The sequence below is a fragment of the Embiotoca jacksoni genome, unplaced genomic scaffold, assembly GCF_022577435.1.
Source record: "Embiotoca jacksoni isolate LCO1_2020_lvr unplaced genomic scaffold, fEmbJac1.0.p SCAF_54, whole genome shotgun sequence".
In the NCBI taxonomy this organism is placed as follows: Eukaryota; Metazoa; Chordata; class Actinopteri; family Embiotocidae; genus Embiotoca; species Embiotoca jacksoni.
Window position 1 is genome coordinate 224,660 of NW_027185408.1, and position 21,143 is coordinate 245,802.

The 21,143-nt window shown below is 46.0% G+C and overlaps 1 protein-coding gene and 1 pseudogene across 1 annotated transcript; both read left to right on the forward strand.

The window, feature by feature from the left end:
• The first annotated feature begins 1,515 nt into the window (after window positions 1-1,515).
• LOC138212224 (NLR family CARD domain-containing protein 3-like) lies at window positions 1,516-13,748 on the forward strand (annotated as a pseudogene).
• A 2,346-nt stretch (window positions 13,749-16,094) lies between these two features.
• On the forward strand, window positions 16,095-17,512 carry LOC138212255 (mitotic checkpoint serine/threonine-protein kinase BUB1-like). Its single transcript, XM_069172558.1, has 6 exons — window positions 16,095-16,124; window positions 16,216-16,265; window positions 16,376-16,578; window positions 16,666-16,799; window positions 16,999-17,318; window positions 17,400-17,512. The coding sequence occupies exons 1-6, from the start codon at window positions 16,095-16,097 to the stop codon at window positions 17,443-17,445; spliced, it is 783 nt and encodes a 260-aa protein (XP_069028659.1). The 3' UTR covers window positions 17,446-17,512.
• The last annotated feature ends 3,631 nt before the right edge of the window (window positions 17,513-21,143 follow it).

Here is a 21,143-nt window from a genome sequence, read left to right on the forward strand (position 1 = left end):
TCTAATGAATGAGGGATTATTTTCAGATGGACCTCCAGAAAACTAATAAGAAGGAGTGACTTTAACTAACAACACCGAGATAACTCCTTAGAAAACATTGATTGAATTTCATGAGAAGTTGAATGGGAGTCTATGGAGCCGGAGGCTTTTTAGAGACAACCTCTACTGGGACTAGAAGGTATTGCAGTTTAAGACACTTCTGCATCGCCCTGATTTTCACACCCCGAAGTTACGTCCACTTTTATATACAGTCTCTTTCTGGAGACAAATGAATAAAAAGGCTGTTAAAGAAAAGTGTTTGGGATTAAAAGTCCATTTAAAGCAGAGACACCTGGAACCAGGACTGAGGACCAGATTTCAGGTCCTTGGCAGGAAGCTCAGGCTGCTTTCTGCCTCATAACAAACCAACATGTCCAACATACAGTCCTGTATGTGGTCCAAACTGCTGCTGCTTCATCTCATGTCTCTGTGCTGATCTTTGGTTGGTTTGTCAGCTCCATCTAGTGGACAGACAGCAGAGCTGCATCATGTGATCTTGGATTTCTCTGCCACAGGTTAGACTGGTTCTGACGTCACTCTGATGTTTTTAGACTCGGACTCTGAAGTTATGAGGAAGTGACGGTGTCCTCAGATCAAACGCTCTCAGACACCAGGACTGACGAGGGACAACGAGCAGCTTCTTCTCTCTGAATCTTTCCTCCACACAGGAAGGTGGAAAGTGTCTGGAAGTGGACCTGAAGTCGAGCAGGTGAGAATCCTCCCAGAGAAATCTGGACATGTCTGATGAACTCTGACCTCACCGTGTTGGATCACTGACTGGACCCTAGAAATGTTTCCTGATGTCGATCGGCTGTTTCAAAACGTCTCCTGGATGCTTGTATGTTTAAATATTGTTTCAGAATTTCTCTGAGTTGAAGAACATGACTTCAGACTGATTTCCAGGATTGTTGTTGGTGATTACCTGGTAAAGTGAACATCAGTCTGACCGTTATCTGATCTGGAGTCTTCAGTGAAAACATTCAGAGAATGTCAGAACTGGTTGGACAGCTTTGATCAACTGTAGACAGAAGAACATTTATTTTAACCTTTTAATACCTGCAGTGTTCAAACAGCCGTCTTACAGCACTGAGACACTCGGTTTAACTCAACACCTGCATCACAAACATTTTGGGGATGAAAAGTTATTTTAACATTTTTATGACGTTGCAGAAGATTTGGGGATTTTAATAAATATCTTGTGGATGCACAAATTCCAAAATTAAAGATTTATTTTCAGAGTCAAACTTTAAAACACATCAAATATATTTGATGTTCAACATTCTGTATTTGTGGAGGAATCTGGGGAAACTTTAAACAGTTTCAGACTCGTCCTGTTCAGGGATCAAAGGTGTCTGTCAGTCCTGAGTTTTAGAGCCATGTTACAGACAGTGATGAGAACTAATGTGTCCTGAAGTGTGAATGTTGTTGTACGTACTGAGCAGGTTGTTGTGTTTGTGTGAAGCTGTGGGCTCTGCTATGGATCAGTGGGAGGACAGAGAGGACGGAGTCCGTCCCTCTAAAACCACTCTGTGTGGGGAACATGAGAGCCGGACCGAAGCTCAGAGGTGAGACGACCGTCTCTAACTGTCCACGACTCTTCTCCACGTCACAGCTCAGCACTCACATCACTGCACCATCATTATTCTCACTCAGAGCTCTGTGTGTTCTGTTGAAGAACAAAGCAGCAGCTCAGACCTGCTGGACCTGGACCTGGACCTGGACATGGACCTGCTCCCAGCTGTGTGTCCATGAAGAGTGACCGGTCGATGGTCAAACATATTGACTTCAAAGATGGACACCAGTCTGTTAAACAAAGGTAATAATGTTTAAAGTTTGTCTTTTGGTTTCAAACCCTCCTGATGTCATAACGTCTTTGTGTTGAACTTATTATTCACCTCGATAGTGATTGGAGACATCTGGAGAGACAGTTGGCAGCTTGGACAGATGATCCCAGGCGGTTGAATCTGTATGTTCGTTGAAAGGAACCAAACTGTCTTCACACAGAGACTCAGAAGGAAATCTGTTCAGGGAGCTGGAGAGGAGGAAGAGTTGTCTGTAACAAGTAACCCTGCATGACGTGGTCCTACAGTCAGAAACCTCAGAGCAGGCCATCATGTTTGAGCTGACAGTGAAGATCAAATTAAAGAGGCCCACAAGAAGAAAATGGTCAAAGATCACAGGGGTGGGATCACCTCAGCTCAGAGGATCAAAGGACGTCAGACTCAGATTCTTTAGTCTCTTTAGTTCAGCAATGCCAGTTTGTTGGAACTGCAGGTTCATGGAAACACACTGGATGTATTCATGTTTCTGTTAGCGTCCAACAAAACACACAATCTGCAGGGTTAAAACTGAAAGCTCCACATCTCTGTTTCCATCAGGATCCTTCAGCAGGAACCAGATTCTCCTGAACCCAGCTGTGTGTCCATGAAGAGTGACCGGTCTATGGTAGGACGTATTACCTTCAAAGATGGACACCAGTCTGTTGAACAAAGGTAATAATGTGAAAAAATGAAGCTTTCTAACTGGACCTGTATTCAGGCAGCTGCTTGTTAACCCTCCTGTTATGTTTGTTTCTTCGGTACAGCAATGATGTTCCCGGGTCAATGTGACCTGGTGCATGTTTAATCATCCAAAAGTTGTCAGAAACCAAAGAATCCTACTAAATATAGTTTGTACCTCATCACCAACACCATTACTAACAATTCAATCAGTGTTTAGTGGAATGGAGTTATTCACCCCTCCATAGATCATAGTTCAATGAGGATAACTCACTCGTTTTCATGAAAAATACATGTTCAAACTACTTTTTAGGTACACTGGAAAAACCTAGATATAAATCTCATTATTCTACCATAACATGTATTTTATCCTCAATTTTATTTGCATCTTGAAATGTTCTTTTTTTCATGGGGTGATGTAGATAAATAGAAATGAGACACCTCTGCTGTTCAGGGTCATATTGACCCGCTCACTCAAAATCAAGCCAAATGAGTCATAAGGATTGTGTTTCATCCAGCTCCTTCCACTTCTCCCCCAAAACATGTGTCCTTTCTAGATTAGTCATTTCTACAATGACTTTCTTTATTGAGTTTTGAATGACCAGCTCAAAAGCTGACTTGATGTCTGTGATACGAGTCACTACCATCCTGGTTGGGCCTGGCTCTGTCTTTACAATGTTTTTGGCAAACTGTCTCGGCTAATGTTTATCGGGTGAGGACGACCGCTTTATTTCAAGATTTTTTGAGACGAATGTCTCGCTTGGAGGAACAGGTTTATCACTTTCCTCATCTGATGGTTCATAATCAGTCCCATTATAATCTGAATTGACCTCAACATGGTCTTCATCTTCAGACACATCCTCCTCTATTTCACTTTCGTGATGAAGGATGTGCTCCAGAGCCTCCAGGGCGGTCATCCTTTAGTTTCTGTTGCTCATGTTGTCCTACAGTAAGCTGCTGAGTTGTATCTGCAGAGTGTATAGTTGGTAGGACTCCTAAGACACCATTTTGTATGTTTCGGCCCTCTCCTGCTAAGTGTGGGTGGAGGTTTCCTGCAGGAAAGAAAAGGTTCCCTTCAAAATAGTATCTGTATTTCTAACACAGGTGGTAGTTAGAAAGAGAGTGTGTGAGATTGGGATGAAATAGGTGTGTGTGTGTGTGTGTGTGTGTGTGTGTGTGTGTGTGTGTGTGTGTGTGTGTGTGTGTGTGTGTGTGTGTGTGTGAGAGAGAGAAATGGGGTGAAACATGGTGGGAGGAAGTTAGAAAGACTGTCTCACATTTTCAAAGAAAGAAATGATCTAAACTTGACACTTTTGACCCCTTACAGCCTCAACTTTCACTGCCGGGTCAAATTGACCCGAACATCATATCTGTAATAAAACCTGCAGGGAGGGGTTGCAAATATATGATATTTAAAAAAAAAAAAAAAAGTTTAATACAGAAAAAGTACTTTAAAAATATTTTTTCTCGATTTTTAAACTTCGAAACGGATCACTTTGACCCTCAACATAACAGGAGGGTTAAGCTGATTGAACCGGCTCTCTCTACATTTCAGAATTGATTTAAATATTTTATTTCTCGTTTTTAAAGCACATTAACACTTGACATTTCATCCTGAGTTGTAACTGTTGAGCATCTGATCCAAATCACACTTTCTGAGAGTTTGAAGAGTCGATGACGTTCCAATAACTAAACTCCAGACATCACCATTATTGACAGGCTGAGCTTTGAGTGACTTTTTTTGAATCATGAAGCAGCAACAGAGAATCTCCTGCACATCTCCTGCAGGGTTTAAACCCACTGAATCCAAAGGTTGATAAAAGTCTGAAGATCAAAGCTAAGAATGAGAAATACTGGCGTCTGACTGGATTAATGATTTAAAATGGATGTTTTGTCTTCCTGTTCAGCTTCTGTCAGGTGTTGGTTGTCTTGGTAACTAAAACCATGAAGTCTCTTTACTTTATGTTTCTGGATTAATTGTGACCAAACATCTTCTGTTTTGATGTTGACTTTACAGAGTTGATCAGCAGGACTCAGACGTTCCTGAAACAAACCTGGACTCCATATTTCTGGTGGTTAAACACACAAACTAAATAGTGAATTACCAAAACTCACATTCTCCCTGCTGCACTCTGTAGACCAGCAGGATTTCAGTCCATATTTAAAATGGTCTGATACGTTCTGTGTATTAAAGTTGATATATTTCTCTGTTTCAGCTGCTGGAGGAGAACATGATCAGTTTTGTAAAGAACGAGCTGAAGAAGATGCAGAAAGTTCTGAGTCCAGATTACCCAGAATGCTTAGAGAGTCAGAGTGAGGATGAGGAGTTGTTGGAGGGTGAGGATGAAGAGCAGAGGAGGAGCAGAGAGTCATTTCTGAAGATCACACTACACTTCCTGAGGAGACTGAAGCAGGAGGAGCTGGCTGACCGTCTGCAGAGCAGTAAGAGGATTTTAACAGCTGGAACATGATGGAAAGAGGAAACATGGGAGAAACTTAGATTTCCAAACTCTGCTGTTAATGTGATGCAAACATCTTCATCACATCTGTGAATTCTTCTGGACTGAAAACAGTCAGAAACTGTTTGTCCACAACTGATGTGAAGAATTGATTTCATGGAGACGAAATATTTAAAACGTTAAAAAGTTTGTCTTCAGGTTGATTGAAACATTCAAAAGTTGTTTGTTTGTTTGTTTGTTTTTTAGGAAGTAATCCTGAATTGTGTCGACAAATCAAGAAAAACCTGAGGAAGAAGTTCCAGAGTGTGTTTGAGGGGATTTCTAAAGCAGGAAACCGAACCCTTCTGAATGAGATGTACACAGAGCTGTACATCACAGAGGGAGGGACTGCAGAGGTCAATGATGAACATGAGGTCAGACAGATTGAAACAACATCCAGGAAACCAGACAGACCAGAACAACCATCAGACAAGAAGACATCTTTAAAGACTCACCTGGAAGACATCAACCAATCAGAACAGTGCTGACAAAGGGAGTGGCTGGCATCGGGAAGACAGTGTTAACACAGAAGTTCACTCTGGACTGGGCTGAAGACAAAACCAACCAGAACATCCAGTTCATGTTTCCGTTCACTTTCAGAGAGCTGAATGTGCTGAAAGAGAGAAAGTTCAGTTTGGTGGAACTGGTTCATCTCTTCTTCACTGAAACCAAAGCAGCAGGAATCTGCAGCTTTGAACACTTCCAGGTTGTGTTCATCTTTGACGGTCTGGATGAGTGTCGACTTCCTCTGGACTTCCACAACAATGAGATCCTGACTGATGTTACAGAGTCCACCTCAGTGGATGTGCTGCTGACCAACCTCATCAGGGGGATACTGCTTCCCTCCGCTCGCCTCTGGATAACCACACGACCTGCAGCGGCCAATCAGATCCCTGCCGAGTGTGTCGGCATGGTGACAGAGGTCAGAGGGTTCACTGACCCGCAGAAGGAGGTTTACTTCAGGAGGAGGTTCAGAGATGAGGAGCAGGCCAGCAGCATCATCTCCCACATCAAGACATCCAGAAGCCTCCACATCATGTGCCACATCCCGGTCTTCTGCTGGATCACTGCTACAGTTCTGGAGGACGTGTTGAAAAGCAGAGATGGAGGAGAGCTGCCCAAGACCCTGACGGAGATGTTCATCCACTTCCTGGTGGTTCAGGCCAAAGTGAAGCAGGTCAAGTATGATGGAGGAGCTGAGACAGATCCACACTGGAATGAAAAGAGCAGGAAGATGATGGAGTCTCTGGGAAAACTGGCTTTTGATCAGCTGCAGAAAGGAAACCTGATCTTCTATGAATCCGACCTGACAGAGTGTGGCATCGATATCAGAACAGCCTCAGTGTACTCAGGAGTGTTCACCCAGATATTTAAAGAGGAGAGAGGGCTATACCAGGACAAGGTGTTCTGCTTCGTCCATCTGAGTGTTCAGGAGTTTCTGGCTGCTCTTCACGTCCATCTGACCTTCATCAACTCTGCTGTCAACCTGCTGAAGGAACAACAAACAACATCTTCTTTGCCTAAAGTCTTCAGACACAAAACAAAACTAATCCATCTCCACCAAAGGGCTGTGGACGAGGCCTTAAAGAGTCCAAATGGACACCTGGACTTGTTCCTCCGCTTCCTTCTGGGTCTTTCCCTGCAGACCAATCAGACTCTCCTACGAGGCCTGCTGACACAGACAGGAAGTAGCTCAGAGACCAATCAGGAAACAGTCCAGTACATCAAGGAGAAGATCAGTGAGAATCTGTCTGCAGAGAGAAGCATCAATCTGTTCCACTGTCTGAATGAACTGAATGATCATTCTCTGGTGGAGGAGATCCAACAGTCCCAGAGATCAGGACGTCTCTCCAGAGATAAACTGTCTCCTGCTCAGTGGTCAGCTCTGGTCTTCATCTTACTGTCATCAGAAGAACATCTGGACATGTTTGACCTGAAGAAATACTCTGCTTCAGAGGAGGCTCTTCTGAGGCTGCTGCCAGTGGTCAAAGCCTCCAACAAAGCTCTGTACGAGGATTTATTAACCATTTCAAACATGTTTCATTTTGTAAATGACAAATAAAACAGTTTGTGTTCATTGTTAATTCTTCTCTAGGCTGACTGGATGTAAGCTGTCAGAGAGAAGCTGTGAAGCTCTGTCCTCAGTTCTCAGCTCCCAGTCCTCCTGTCTGAGAGAGCTGGACCTGAGTAACAACGACTTTCATGATTCAGGAGTGAAGCTGCTGTCTGCTGGTTTGGAGAGTCCTCACTGTAAACTGGAGACGCTCAGGTTCAGGAAATAACTAATCCATCAAATTGGACTTATTTTGAGTTATTTAAATTGTAATTTAACACATTGTCTGTGTCTTTCAAATCATAGATCTTTTCAAAAATCTCCCATGCATTATTGTGGTTTTGTTGTCATTAAAACAGTTTTAATTTAAATATATGTAGACTAACAACGTAACTAAACGTTTAATTCCAGTAGTTTCAGTGATGTCAGGTTGCCTGACAAGCACAAACATGTAGCGATAAATGTGGGGTAGCTAGTTATTAGCCAAAGAAAATGGAAACATTTGTATAATTGAAGACATGTTCTTAAATTATATAAAGATTAAGTTTAATTGGGTCAAATATGTACCTTTTCTTTTCAGGATGACTGTCTGTAAGCTGTCAAAGAGAAGCTGTGAAGCTCTGTACTCAGTTCTCAGCTCCCAGTCCTCCTGTCTGAGAGAGCTGGACCTGAGTCACAACGACCTGCAGGATTCAGGAGTGAAGATGCTTTCTGCTGGTCTGGAGAGTCCTCACTGTAAACTGGAGACTCTCAGGTCAGGAGATATCTGGTTGTTGATCAGTTAAATTATCTTTAAGTTCATGTTGGTGCAGATGTTCAAAATCTGTAAGATTTTCCTTGTTTCTGGAGTTGATGATATTTTTCTGACTCCAGTCTGTCAGGTTGTCTGATCTCAGAGAAAGGCTGTGCTTCTCTGGCCTCAGCTCTGAGCTCCAACCCCTCCCATCTGAGAGAGCTGGACCTGAGCTACAATCATCCAGGAGACTCAGGAGTGAAGCTGCTGTCTGCTGGTCTGGAGGATCCTCACTGGAGACTGGACACTGTCAGGTATGGACAGACAACCAGAGCTCACACAGTGCAGGTTTGTCTCGTTGATTTGACTTCATGTGTTGTTGCTCAGGTCCATCATCATGAAGGATGACTTGTTTCTCTAGTTTCTGTTCAGAGGAGTCAGGAGGTCTGAGTTAGGAAACATGTGGATCCTCAGAAGTCTTTTATCAAATGGAAACAGCTGTTCATTAGAAACATTGTGAAGTTGGTGTCAAATCCTTCTCATCTTGAACCATGTTATCAGCCTGGCTGCAGGGACGACAGTGTTCATCAGTCGATCACCACTTTGGTCCAAACTGATTCATCTCAACAACTAATAATTTTGACAGCGGCACGGTGGTGCAGTGGTTAGCATTGTCGCCTCACAGCAAAAAGGTTCTGGGTTCGAATCCGGTCCTGGGCCTTTCTGTGCAGAGTTTACATGTTCTCCCTGTGCTTGCGTGGGTTCTCTTCGGGTTCTCCAGCTTCCTCCTCACACATGCACCTCAGGTTCGTTGGCACCGCGGTCGTGGCAGCCTGTTGCAGTAGCTCCCCCTTGAGATGCTGCTGAAGCGAAATAATTTCCCCTCGGGGATTAATAGAGTCCAAATAAAATTAAAATAAACATGAGATGAACTTCAGTTCAGACATGTATGAACCCAGTAGGTTTACACTTTGTTTGTAATAAAGTATCTCAACAACTGTTGACTGATATATTACCATAAAAACATTCAGCAGATATCCACAGTGCAGACAGAATAAACCTTCATGACCTCAGAGATCACCTGAATTTTGATTTTTCTCCATCATCATCTCAAATTTGAGAAGTTCAGGACTCAAAGTTCAGCCTCAGTCTTCACTCTGAAATACAGTCGTTTTTATATGAAGTTTTAAAATCAAGTCAGTTTTATTTTACAGTCAGAGTTACAACTTTTCCTCCCAGAGCTTCAGTCTCTACAGCTGACTCCCTCCATCATTACACCCTCGATTCTGAACATGTAAATTACACAAACCAACTGAATGTGGTGGTTGGACTGATCTGTGAACAGTCTGAAAACAGTTCAGCTGTTCATGTGAATGTTGGTCAAACTGTTCATTTTAAGGGACAACATGCAGAGACCAATATTTCACATGTGGGAGGACATCAATAAAAACAGAGCAGATCAGTGGAGACTGAGATCTCTGATTATTTCTACATATCTTCTTCAGGTGTTTTCCTCACAGACAGCAGTGAAACCATCAGAGAGACAGTTGACACTGATGAGTTTCAGCCTGTTTCTGTGTCTCACTGACAAACTGAGGAACTCTGCTTCATGTTGAACAGCAATTAGGACTCCTATTGGATAGAAAATCATTGTGACTGTTTCTTCCTCCAGGCTGGACCATGGTGGAGAGCAGAGGTTAAAACGTGGTGTGAGGAAGTGTAAGTTTGACTGATACACGTTACATTACATTACATTATTTAGCTGATGCTTTTCAACCATGAGGGTACAAAACCCAGAACAACAAGAATCAAGAAAATACAATTTCTTCAAGAAAGCCAAACTACAAAGTGCTAAAAGTAAGTTCCATTTTAAGCTACTAAAGTTCTCCTATTCAAGGTGAAGATGGAAGAGGTGTGTTTTTAGTTTGTGGTGGAAGATGTTCAGAGTTTCTGCTGTCCTGATGTCGTTGGGGAGCTCATTCCACCATTTAGGAGCCAGGACAGTAAACAGTCGTGATTTTGTAGAGTGTTTAGCTCGCAGTGAGGAGCAACAAGCTGATTGGCCGATGCAGAGCGGAGTGAACGGGCTGGGATGTAAGGTTGGACCATGTCCTGGATGTAAACTGGACCCGATCTGTTCACAGCATGGTACGCAAGTACCAATGTTTGGAAAAGAATGCGGGAGGCTACTGGTAACCAGTGAAGGGAGTGGAGGAAGAAGAGGAGGAGGAGGAGGAGGAGTGAAATTCAGGAGGTTGAAGACTAATCCAGCTGCTGCATTCTGGATGAGATGCAGAGGTCAGATGGTACTAACAGGTAGACCTGCCAGGAGGGAGTTACTGTAGTCTAGGTGTGAGATGACCAGAACCTGGACCCTAACCTGGACCAGAACCTGGACGAGCGCCACTTTCTGAGTGAGAAGAGGACGTATTCTCCTGATGTTGTGCAGCATGTATCTACAGGAACGTGTTGCTGCAGTGATGTTGGCAGTAAGAGAGAGTTGACTGTCGAGTGTCTCCGAGGTTCTCAGCAGTCAGGGTCGGGGATAACAGAGTCGTTGAAGGTAGTAGTCAGGTCGAGGGTGGGAGAGTCTTTCTCTGGAAGGAAGAGCAGTTCAGTCTTGTGGAGGTTAATTTTCAGGTGGTGTGAGGACATCCACTGAGAGATGTCAGTCAGACAGACAGAGATTCATGCTGCTACCTGTGTTTCAGATCGGGGAAAAGAGAGGATCAGTTGGGTGTCATCAGCAAAGCTGTGGTAGGAAAAGACATGCGAGATAATGACAGAGCCGAGAGAGTTGGTGTACAGAGAGAAGAGGAGGGGACCCAGGACGGAGCCTTGAGGGACACCAGTAGTGAGAGGACAAGGTTCAGACACAGATCCTCTCCAAGTTACCCGGTAGGTGAGGTCGTTGAGGTAGGATGAGAACAGGGAGAAAGCAGAGCCTGAGACACCGAGGTCCTGAAGGAGGAAAGAAGGATCTGGTGGTTCACTGTGTCAAATGCAGCAGAAGGTCTAGAAGGATCAGGACAGAGGACAGAGAGGCTGCTCTAGCAGTGTGAAGCTGCTCAGAGACAGAAGGAGGACTGTCTCTGTTGAGTGGTCTGTTGAAACCAGACTGGTGGTCAAGAAGGTTATTATGGTGGAGATAGGAGGAGAGTTGGTTAAAGATAGCTCGCTCCAGAGTTTTGGAAAGAAATGAAAGAAGAGGGACGGTCTGTAGTTGTTTACTTCAGACGGGTTGAGGGGGGGTTTCTTCAGGAGAGGGTTCACTCTCTCCTTCAGAGAGTTCAGGAAACAGACCGTTGACAGATAAGTGTTGATGAGAATAGACTCCTTTGTCTCGATCCTCCAAGTCTACGAGCCCTCACAGACGCTGACGATGACAATTCAAACACTTCCTGGTTTTCCAACAGGGTTGGCTACAGCTGGTCAGACCACACCCCCTGCTCGTTAGGCCTCCCGTCACCAGGTGTTACAAATGGGCAGCAATAGAAACTCACCACTGATTTCTAAACAAAGAAAACTTTCACACAGTTTCTAAATTTTGTCCCAAACTGTTCCCGGAGTCTTTTTACCTCAGACGGTAGAAAGTAAAATACAACTTAGTCCTTAATAGAATTGGAATAAAAGACCATCAGTTTAACTCTAAACTTGTTCTCTTTGACTCAGTTACTTGAGTGAAAACAAGAATCCAATCACAAACAATTCCAGCTACCAAAAACCATCCAAGCTTTATCAGTCAAGATATCCTAAAACAGCAGATGCAATAATAGACTTGATCAGAGAAGCGTATTTAAAGATTCTACTTTGTCTTAGTTCAAGTGATCCAGCTGGATGTCGTCCCCCAAAAGTGAAAGTCTGACAAAAAGTATCATCATTAAACTTTCTATGAACGAACAACAAGTCAGGAAGTAAAGAAAGAAAAAAGCCATCAGATGTGTCAGATGATAAACTGCAGCTGTGTCGTGTCTTTTTCTCTCCATCAGATTTCTGTGAACTTGAACTGGACACAAACTCAGTAAACAGAAAACTCAAACTGTCTGACAACAACAGGAAGGTGACGAGAGTGGAAGAAGATCAGTCATATCCTGATCATCCAGACAGATTTAACTTGTGTCCTCAGCTGCTGTGTAGAACTGGTCTGACTGGTCGCTGATACTGGGAGGTCGAGTGGAGAGGAAGAGTTGATATAGTAGTGAGTTACAGAGGAATCAGAAGGAGAGGAGACAGTTATGACTGCTGGTTTGGAAGGAACGATCAGTCCTGGAGTCTGAGCTGCTATAATGATGGTCGTTACTCTGTCTGGCACAGTGACACAGTAACATCCTGCTCCTACTCCTCCTCCTCCTCCAACAGAGTAGCAGTGTATGTGGACTGTCCTGCTGGCACTCTGTCCTTCTACACAATCTCCTCCGACACTCTGATCCACCTCCACACCTTCAACACCACATTCACTGAACCTCTGTATCCTGGATTTAGTTTCTGGTCAGATGGTTCCTCAGTGACTCTGTGTTCTCTGTAGGAGGAAGAGTCTGTGGAAGTGACAGCAGCTTTAAATGTTGATGGTGGATGAAGTTTCTCTTTGGTTCACCGTTGAATCACTGATTGTGATGTCAGAATATGTTTTGTGTCAGAAGTAGTGAAATGATGTCCTCACCTCTGAACTTTGACCTTCACTTCCATGTGGACAGATGAAGGTCAAACTGAGCTCTTTGGCTGATAAACATCAGCAGATTCTGGAAACCTGCTGCAAGACGGCCTGAAAATAACTTTTACACTCATTGAACTTCTAGCCGTGGGGATGCGCCCTTATTATTTGCCGAGGGAGTTCACGTCTGCCATTGTTATCGCTGTGTACGTTCCTCCATCAGCTGACGTAGAGGCAGCAGTGGACACCATCCACTCCACTGTGTCTAAACTGCAGACTAAGCATCCCGGTGCATTTTTGGCAGCGACTGGAGACTTTAACCAGTCTGGATAAAGTACTGCCAACTTTGCACCAGTATATGAACTGCCCCACCCGGAACAATAAAACTCTGGACTTACTGTATGCTAATGCCATGGATGCATACAGTACTACTGCCCCCCCCCCCCCTTGGTAGATCAGACCACAACCTGGTCCTGCTGACTCCCAAGTATGTTCCTCTGGTGCAGAGGCAGCCTGTAACCACCAGGACTGTGAGGAGGTGGACACAGGAGGCTAAAGACGCCCTGCAGGACTGCTTTGAGTCCACGGACTGGAATGTGCTGTTTGGACCACATGGGGAGGACATCAACAGCTGGACGGACTGTATCACAGAATACATCAAATTCTGTGAACACTCCACCGTACCATCCCGGACTGTAAAATGCTTCCCCAACAACAAGCCGTGGATCACCAGTGAGCTGAAAGTTCTTCTTAATAAGAAGAAAGCAGCCTTCAGGTCTGGGGACAGGGAGGAGCTCAGGAGAGTGCAGCGCCACCTGAAGGAGAAGATGAGGGAGTGCAAGGACTCCTACAGGAGGAAGCTGGAGGCCAAACTCCAGCAGAACAACGTGAGGGAGGTGTGGACCGGTATGAAGGAGATTACTGGGTTCAAGGGGAGAGAGACACAACCAGGGGGAACCTGGAGAGGAACAACCAGGGGGAACCTGGAGAGGAACAACCAGGGGGAACCTGGATAGAGAGACAACCAGGGGGAACCTGGAGAGGAACAACCAGGGGGAACCTGGAGAGGTCAAATGAACTAAACTGTTTCTTCAACAGGTTTAGTTCACCACCCTCATCTGTCTCCTCCACACCTCACACCTCCCAAACACCTCTGCTGCCTCCCCCCCTCCCCCCTCTGCGCCCCCTGGTGAGCTGCATAGAGCCCTCAATCTCAAAGGGCTCTTCCTCCATCGACACCTTGACCCCCCCCCCCCTCCCCCCTCTCTGTGACGACTGGCCAGGTTAGGAGACAGCTGGAGAGAATCCACCAGCGCAAGGCTGCAGGACCTGACGGCATCAGCCCCGTGGTCCTGAAGACCTGCGCCGTCCAGCTGGCTGAGGTCCTACAACACCTCTTCAACCTGAGCCTGAAGCAGGAGGAGGTCCCGGTGCTGTGGAAGACGTCCTGCCTGGTTCCTGTCCCCAAGAAGAAGACTCCATCTGGCCTCAACGACTACCGACCGGTTGCCCTCACATCTCATGTGATGAAGGTGCTGGAGAGGCTGGTCTTGGCCCACCTCAGGCCGCTGGTGAAATCTTCTCTGGACCCTCTGCAATTTGCGTACCAGCCTCATGTGGGAGTGGACGATGCCATCATCTACCTGCTGCAACGAGCTGTCTCACCTGGATGGAACCGGTGAATCTGTGAGAATCACTTTCTTTGATTTTGTGCGATTCTGTGCTAGGTTATGTTTACAATAATACAACATATATGTATGCCATATCGTATTAATTATATATAGGTCGTATTATCAACTATATATCCTAAGGGGTAGACGAAAGGCTGTGGTTGTGAATGAAGGTGTAGACGAAAGGTGGTGAATGAAGGTGTAGACAACAGGGTGTGGTTGTGAATGTGTGAATGAGAGTGAAAGTACTGTGCCAAACCAAAAGGTCACAGGAGGAGGTGGGCAACCTGTGGGGTCACATACTGTTGTTCTTTGAGGCATAAACAGGAACAGACGGCTGTCGCGAGGACTCCAGGATGTGAAGGAAGACAACCACCACCTCCACCAACCAACAAAGGATCCATCAACACACATGACTTTTTGTTTTCAGTACTATAAGAAGACTGGGTCAGGGATAGTCAGGAGGTCAGACTTCGTGAACTGACACATACTTTGTTGCGGTCAGGGAAACATAGTCTGGACCCAGAGCTCTGTAAACTGGTTATTCTGCTGCTGTTAAATAAATATCTTGAAGCCTGATATATTCTCCTGTTGCCTCATTAAAGAACACGCAGGACTGGAGGCTGACACATATTGGCTTTGTACTAGCATGAGCCCAAGTCCAACAATTTCTCCAGTGCATTCAACACCATCCAACCACTGCTGCTGAGTGAGAAGCTGCGGGTGGTGGGGGTGGACACGTCCACCGTCTCCTGGATCACTGACTACCTGACAGGCAGACCACAGTTTGTCCGTCTGGGCGGTGTGCTGTCTGATACGGTGGTCAGTGGTACTGGAGCTCCTCAGGGAACTGTTCTGTCTCCTTCCTGTTCACCTTATACACAACTGACTTCCAGAACAACTCAGAGTCAAGACATCTGCAGAAGTTCTCTGATGACTCTGCAGTGGTAGGATGTACAAGGGATGGACGGGAGGACAAGTACAGGGCAGTAGTGGAGGACTTTGTGGAGTGGGTGGGAAGAAATCACCTCCTCCTGAACGTGGCCAAGACCAGAGAGATGGTGGTCGACTTCAGGAGGAAGACGACGGCTCCACAACCGCTGAGAGTTCTGGGAGAGGAGGTGGACATGGTTGAGGAGTACAAGTACCTGGGTGTCTCCATCGACAACAGACTGAACTGGAAGACCAACATCAATGCTGTCTACAAGAAGGTGATGAGTCGACTCTTTTTCTTGAGGAAACTTCAATACTTCAATGTGTGCAGCAAGATGTTGGAGATGTTCTACCATCTGTTGTGGCCAGTGCTTTGTACTTCACTGGGGTCTGCTGGGGGAGCAGCATTGGAGCCGGTGACACCAACAGACTTAACAAACTGGTTAAGAAGGCCGGCTCCATCATCGGCTACAATCTGGACAGCCTGGAAAAGGTGGTGGAGAGGAGGACGCTGAACAAACTATTGTCCATATTGGATAATCCTGTCCACCCTCTCCACCACCTGCTGCAGGGACAGAGGAGCACTTTCTCTAAAAGATTCCTCCAGCTCCGCTGTCACAAGGACAGATACAGGAGATCATTCCAGATACAGGAGATCATTCCAGATACAGGAGATCATTCCTGATACAGGAGATCATTCCTGATACAGGAGATCATTCCTGCCCACTGCAATAAGACTGTACAATAACTCACCTCTGGCAAAATCCATCACAGTACAAAAACACTTGACTGTGTTTCTTGGTTTGTTGTATATAATATATATAGATATATAATGTACTGTATATACTGTGCATTTTATATTTATATTTTTTACTGCTATTTACTACTAATTTATTGCTTTTCTATTCAATTATTTTATTCTATTATTATCTTATTGCTTCTGTATGCTGCTGTAGCGGAAAAATGTCCCCTCTGGGATTAATAAAGTAAATACCTACCTACCTACCTTGACCAATCAGATGTCCTCCGACGGACAGGCTCAGAGCGTGGTGGGTGTGCGTCTCCGTGGTAACGGTTTAATAACGCAGCGTTATCCTGTTTTTTAAACCTCGCTAACACCCTCTGTGCTCTCTGTCCCAGCCGTCTGTGGAGTGCCCGTTAAAAATGTCTCTGAACAGGACGACCGTGACGTAAGTGGACGGTTTCAGTTTTAGGATCTTTTTTTTAGATTGTATCGTGTTGTTTTTAATTAGTTGACTCAAATAACTCCAGGATGTCTCATCCACGGTCTCCTCCGCAGAGTGTCCCGCTCGGAGACGTCGGGGACGATCCCGTCCGGCCGGAGCTCCGGGGTTCAGAACGTGTCCGAGTACCTGGAGGACGAACTCGTCTGCGAAGGATCCGAACTTTGTTTCGAGGAGGTCCGAGCTCAGAAATACTTCCGTAAACTCCAGGAGAGACGGGAGGAGCAGGAGGAGGAGGAGGAGGAGCGGAGGGAAACCGGTGAGTCAGCGCTTTCTCAATCTACCGTTTAAAAAGAAAAACCTTCATTAAGTGAGATTATGACGTGGTTTTTGGTTTGGCTTGAAGCGGAGAAGGAGCAGAAGGAGCAGAGGGAGCAGAAGGAGCAGAAGGAGGGAGTCCGCAGCCTGACAGATCTGCTGGAGATAATGAACCAGGATCTGGGGTGTTTCGGTGTTTCAGGACCGGCTGAGTCTCAGGAGGTGAAACTTCAAACTCCTTCAATGCTGCATTAACAGTTAAATATAAAAACTACAACAGAGTAAAAAGTAAAGAGACAATTAAATATTTATTCAATCAAAGGCTGCTTTTAAACATCTGAAACCTGGTATGTCTGGTTCTTCAACATTTAAGCAGGAAACTCATCTCATGAGAAAACATCCTTTTCCTTGTTTTTTTCAGCTCTGTGCAGCAGAACCAGCCACCAGTGGGAACCCGGATCCTTCCCAGCATGCCTCTGGGTGTCCCCGACCCTCCGACCGCCTGAGCAGCAGGAACTCTCTGGGCCTGAGGTTGCACACCGAGCCGGCCTTCATCCACGAGGCCGCCGAACCTCCTCCTCCTCCTCCTCCTCCTCCTCCTCCTCAGCAGACAGACGCTCTGCGCTCTGAGATTTCCCATCATGCCTCTGTGCCGGCAGATGCGGAGCCGCCGCTCCACGAACCCGCCGATGTTCCCCACCAGGACGCCGGAGAACCGGAGGAGGCCGACGGCACGCAGCAGTGAGTCGAGTCCTCCTGCAGCGCGTCGGCCATCTGAGAATCTTTTCTTTCTTCATCTTGTTTTTGTTTTTTGTTTCTCAGAGACGTCGGTGAACCGCCAGCAGAGCAGAAACTGGACGGGAAGTAAACCGCCCGTTCACCAGCAAGCTCCTCCCCCTTTCTGTCCCTCTCAGCTTCCTGTGACCGTCCCCACACCTCCCTCCCTCTCTCTCTCTGCGTCTCCCTCAGTGTCTCACGGCGGGACGTCCAACCTGTCTCTTGTCACTCCCAACACCTCCCTGGGCTTCGTTCAGGCCACGCCCTCCAGGGTGCCGTCGCCCACCGTCAACAGGAGGGAGGCGCTGGGTGAGCACAACCGTCGGATGGGGAGGGGGGAGGAGGTGAAACTCAGGTGAAACTCCTCAGATTACATCTCCGTGTTGCTATGGAAACGTAAATAGAGCTAACCCTACTTTTACTGTGAATTCACCGCAGCTCTCCGAGCGCACCGTTTCTAGTTGACGTAGTTTGTCCGGCGCCATCGAACCGTCTCCGTGTCGTCTCTCAGGTGTTATCATGGACACGTTCGCGGCCCCGACGTTCCTCCGAGACCCGTTCGGCGACGCCTCGGCGCTCCACGCCGCCGAGCGGGAGTTGGACGCCGGCGGCCCGACGAACGGTAAATACGCAGCGAACTGTGTTTGTTTACATGAAGAACATTTCTACAAGTGGAATCTGTCACCTGTGTTGAACATCAACTTCTGAACTATTAAATATGATTATTATTGTCAGTATTCACCTCAACTGAAGCCAGTTTCCTGCTGACCTTCATCCTCCTTTATGATTGACAGGAGGCCCCTCCTCGTGCATCAGCCCCCCTCCGCTGCCCAGTTCACCATCTTCCAGGACAACAACCACAAACAAAACGGAAGGTAAACAAAACAACAACTCAATCACGTGTTTTGGTCAGACTGACTTGTAGTCAGTGGAGCTCCGTTTCCACGGCAACACACGGGGTTTGACTAAGAAGTGGAAAACAAAAGCAGGTGTTTCTTTCCCGCTGCTAATGCTAACGTTAGCTCGTCGCTGCTCGTGACACCGACAGGCCGCCGCGCGCACGAGCCTCCAACCCGCCCGGAGGCTAACCGTGTCCGGGGAACGTTTCGAGGAAATGTCCGCAGTAGCCGGGCGTCGTTACACATCCGGTGCACATTAGACAGATCTCCGGCCGTCTGTTTGACCGTCCGTCCGTCGACGCGGGCCCGTTTTCTTTTTCAAAATGCCGGCCGGTCACGTCGACGAGCTGCTCCGGTCGCTAACGAGCGGCCCCCGTCGGTGCGACCGCATCCGCCGTTACAGCGTGTAAAACACGGAGCACGAGCTCCACGGACAAACACCGGCGTCCTTTCTGCGCACTCACCACGCGAATGTAACCTGGATGCACGATGCAGATCCTCCGTGTTGAAGGGGAAGTATTCACGCCGGTGCTTCCTCGGGCTGCTTCCTTTACTCCCGGTCAAACAAAATGGCGGCCACGTAACGTCGCGAGCTCTGCTCTCCCCCTCTCGCCCCCCTCCTCCCTCCTCCCGCATGCGAGGGGTTTCTTACAGGGCTTCTCACGGGCTGCTCTGGTTTCGGACATCCGGCCGGCAGTAAGGCTGACCCGGGACTGAGTTTAATTACAGCTTGATATCAAGTGGCACCAGAAAATCATTGTTGATCAACTTATGCAGACACGAATCCACATGAAAGGTTGTTGATGGAACTGACGTCATCATTTAATGTGAGAAATATCTGAGGTTACGATTCAGTCTGCCCGCAAACACACAAATAAATATACAAATACAACACACTTTCTGTCTGTTGGCTCGGAAATGTGTTTTAATCTTGCTTGTTGTCTGTTTTTGTCTGAAGGTTTTGTCATTTTTCTTTGGTTTATTTAATTGAGGTTTTTTTTATTATTATTATTATTTGTTACCACTTGAACATTTTGCAGCATTTTTACATCACAGTAGATATGTCTCTTTCTACATTCACACCGATGAAATACAATGCCATTCATTACATGTTAAAGGTGCAGTGGGTGCAGAGCATTTAAAAAAAACTTTGGTTTTTACTTCTGAAATTGAAAACATTATGTGTTGTTGGACTTTTCGGGCTCATGCTAGTACAACACCAACATGTGTCAGCCCCCAGTCCTACGTATTCTTTAATGAGGCAACAGGAGAGAATCTTCTGGTCTCAAAAGCATTTAATATAAAACCATCAGAGTATCAGATCTCCAGCTAGGAGCCCAGATTATGTGTCCCTGACAACAACAGAGTCAGTTCTTGAAGTCTGACTGACTGTCTGTCCCTGGCTCCTGTATTATATAGCCCATTGTATAGGTAGTTCCTCTGGGGTGGTGGCTTCCTTCAATTGGCTCTCTGCCCGGTGTGTTGTCTGCCATGAGTTGGCTGCATGTCGGTAGCCTTGGCCGGGCACCTGGCACCGTGATGTCCTCAACAGTCGCTGCCTATCTGGAGTTGTCCCCAAGACAGTGTCTGTGCTGCAGAGATTTAGCAAACAACAGTGAAATATCAGACAGTGAAATTCCCACAATTCCCCCTTTTGGTCTCCCAGGGAGACCAACACCACCGTCTAGACCATTTTTGTTTTATGTTATATATTATATTTGTTCTATAGCCAACCTTCTAGATGTGACCGTCCAATTCTTCCGTGTATTGTCAGTAAAAGCGTTTCCTAACAAGACCTTGTAACCTTCTTCTTCTCCGTTCACATCACATGACCGCTCATAGACATTTGCTACCATATTTCATAAATTGCAGAAAATGTTATAACATGAAATCACTTTAGGTTAATATTATAAAATAGTCAATAAAACATTTTTAGTGTCTTCACTGCTGATCCTTAAGATCAGCCGTCACCTGAGCCAGCGTCCGCTGGGGAGGTTCTGCTGCCGTGCACTGTGACCAGTGGTACCAGTCCTCTCCTTCACTCTGTATGGTCCGGTCCACCGTGGTTCCGACCACTTCCTCTTGATCACCTTCAGAAGGACCCACTCCGTTGTGTGAGGTATTCCAGGTTCGCCGCCCCCTTTGGCCTTCGCCACCTGTGTAGAAAAACCTGACACCAAAGCTGTTAGTTGATCATAGGATGGCTTATATTTCATCCAGGAACTTGTTTTGATCGTCACCGGGTTTCCTGCGCCTGGACCCGGAAACTTCTGTCCAGTCCACAGCTCAAACGGTGTGAAACCCGTAGCTGCGTTCACTGAGCTTCTTACTGCCATCAATGCTACTGGTAGAGCCTCCACCCAGGACAGCTTGGTTTGCACACACACTTTACTGATTTTACTTTTCAGTGTCTGATTCATTCTTCCTACCCTCACCTGTGACTGAGGGTTTCTATCACAGATTTCTATAGTAGCCTTTGCTTGATCTTGGATACCACTTATCAGTGTATACTATTGATGGTGATGATACATTTATTTTCTTCTTCTCCAAAGACATTCATCATAGTTTTGTACCTGGCTGGGCAGGATGTTGATTTTGATTTTGGTGGAGATTTTTATTGCCATAGACTTTGATGTATTTTCCATGGGTGTTTTATCAGTTATGTAAATTGTGTGCGATGTCATGATAAAACTGGTTCAAAATTTGAATTTGTTTAGTCTGTTGTTTGTAAAAAATAATGCAAATACAGAGCAGTTTATAGTCTATCGAGTCCTAATATAAGAATGATTTTTCAGTCAATTTGATCACTGTTTTTGCATCCTCTTTTTTAGCAGGTATTGCCTCTGGCCAGCCAGTGTATGCATCCACGGCTACCAGGAGGTACCTGTGT

Coding starts and splice junctions, on each gene's coding strand:
- LOC138212255 (XM_069172558.1), top strand. CDS start 16,095: ATGTCCTCCGACGGACAGGCTCAGAGCGTG. Junction 16,125..16,215: donor ACGGACAGGCTCAGAGCGTG/GTGGGTGTGCGT, acceptor TCTCTGTCCCAG/CCGTCTGTGGAGTGCCCGTT. Junction 16,800..16,998: donor GACCGGCTGAGTCTCAGGAG/GTGAAACTTCAA, acceptor TGTTTTTTTCAG/CTCTGTGCAGCAGAACCAGC.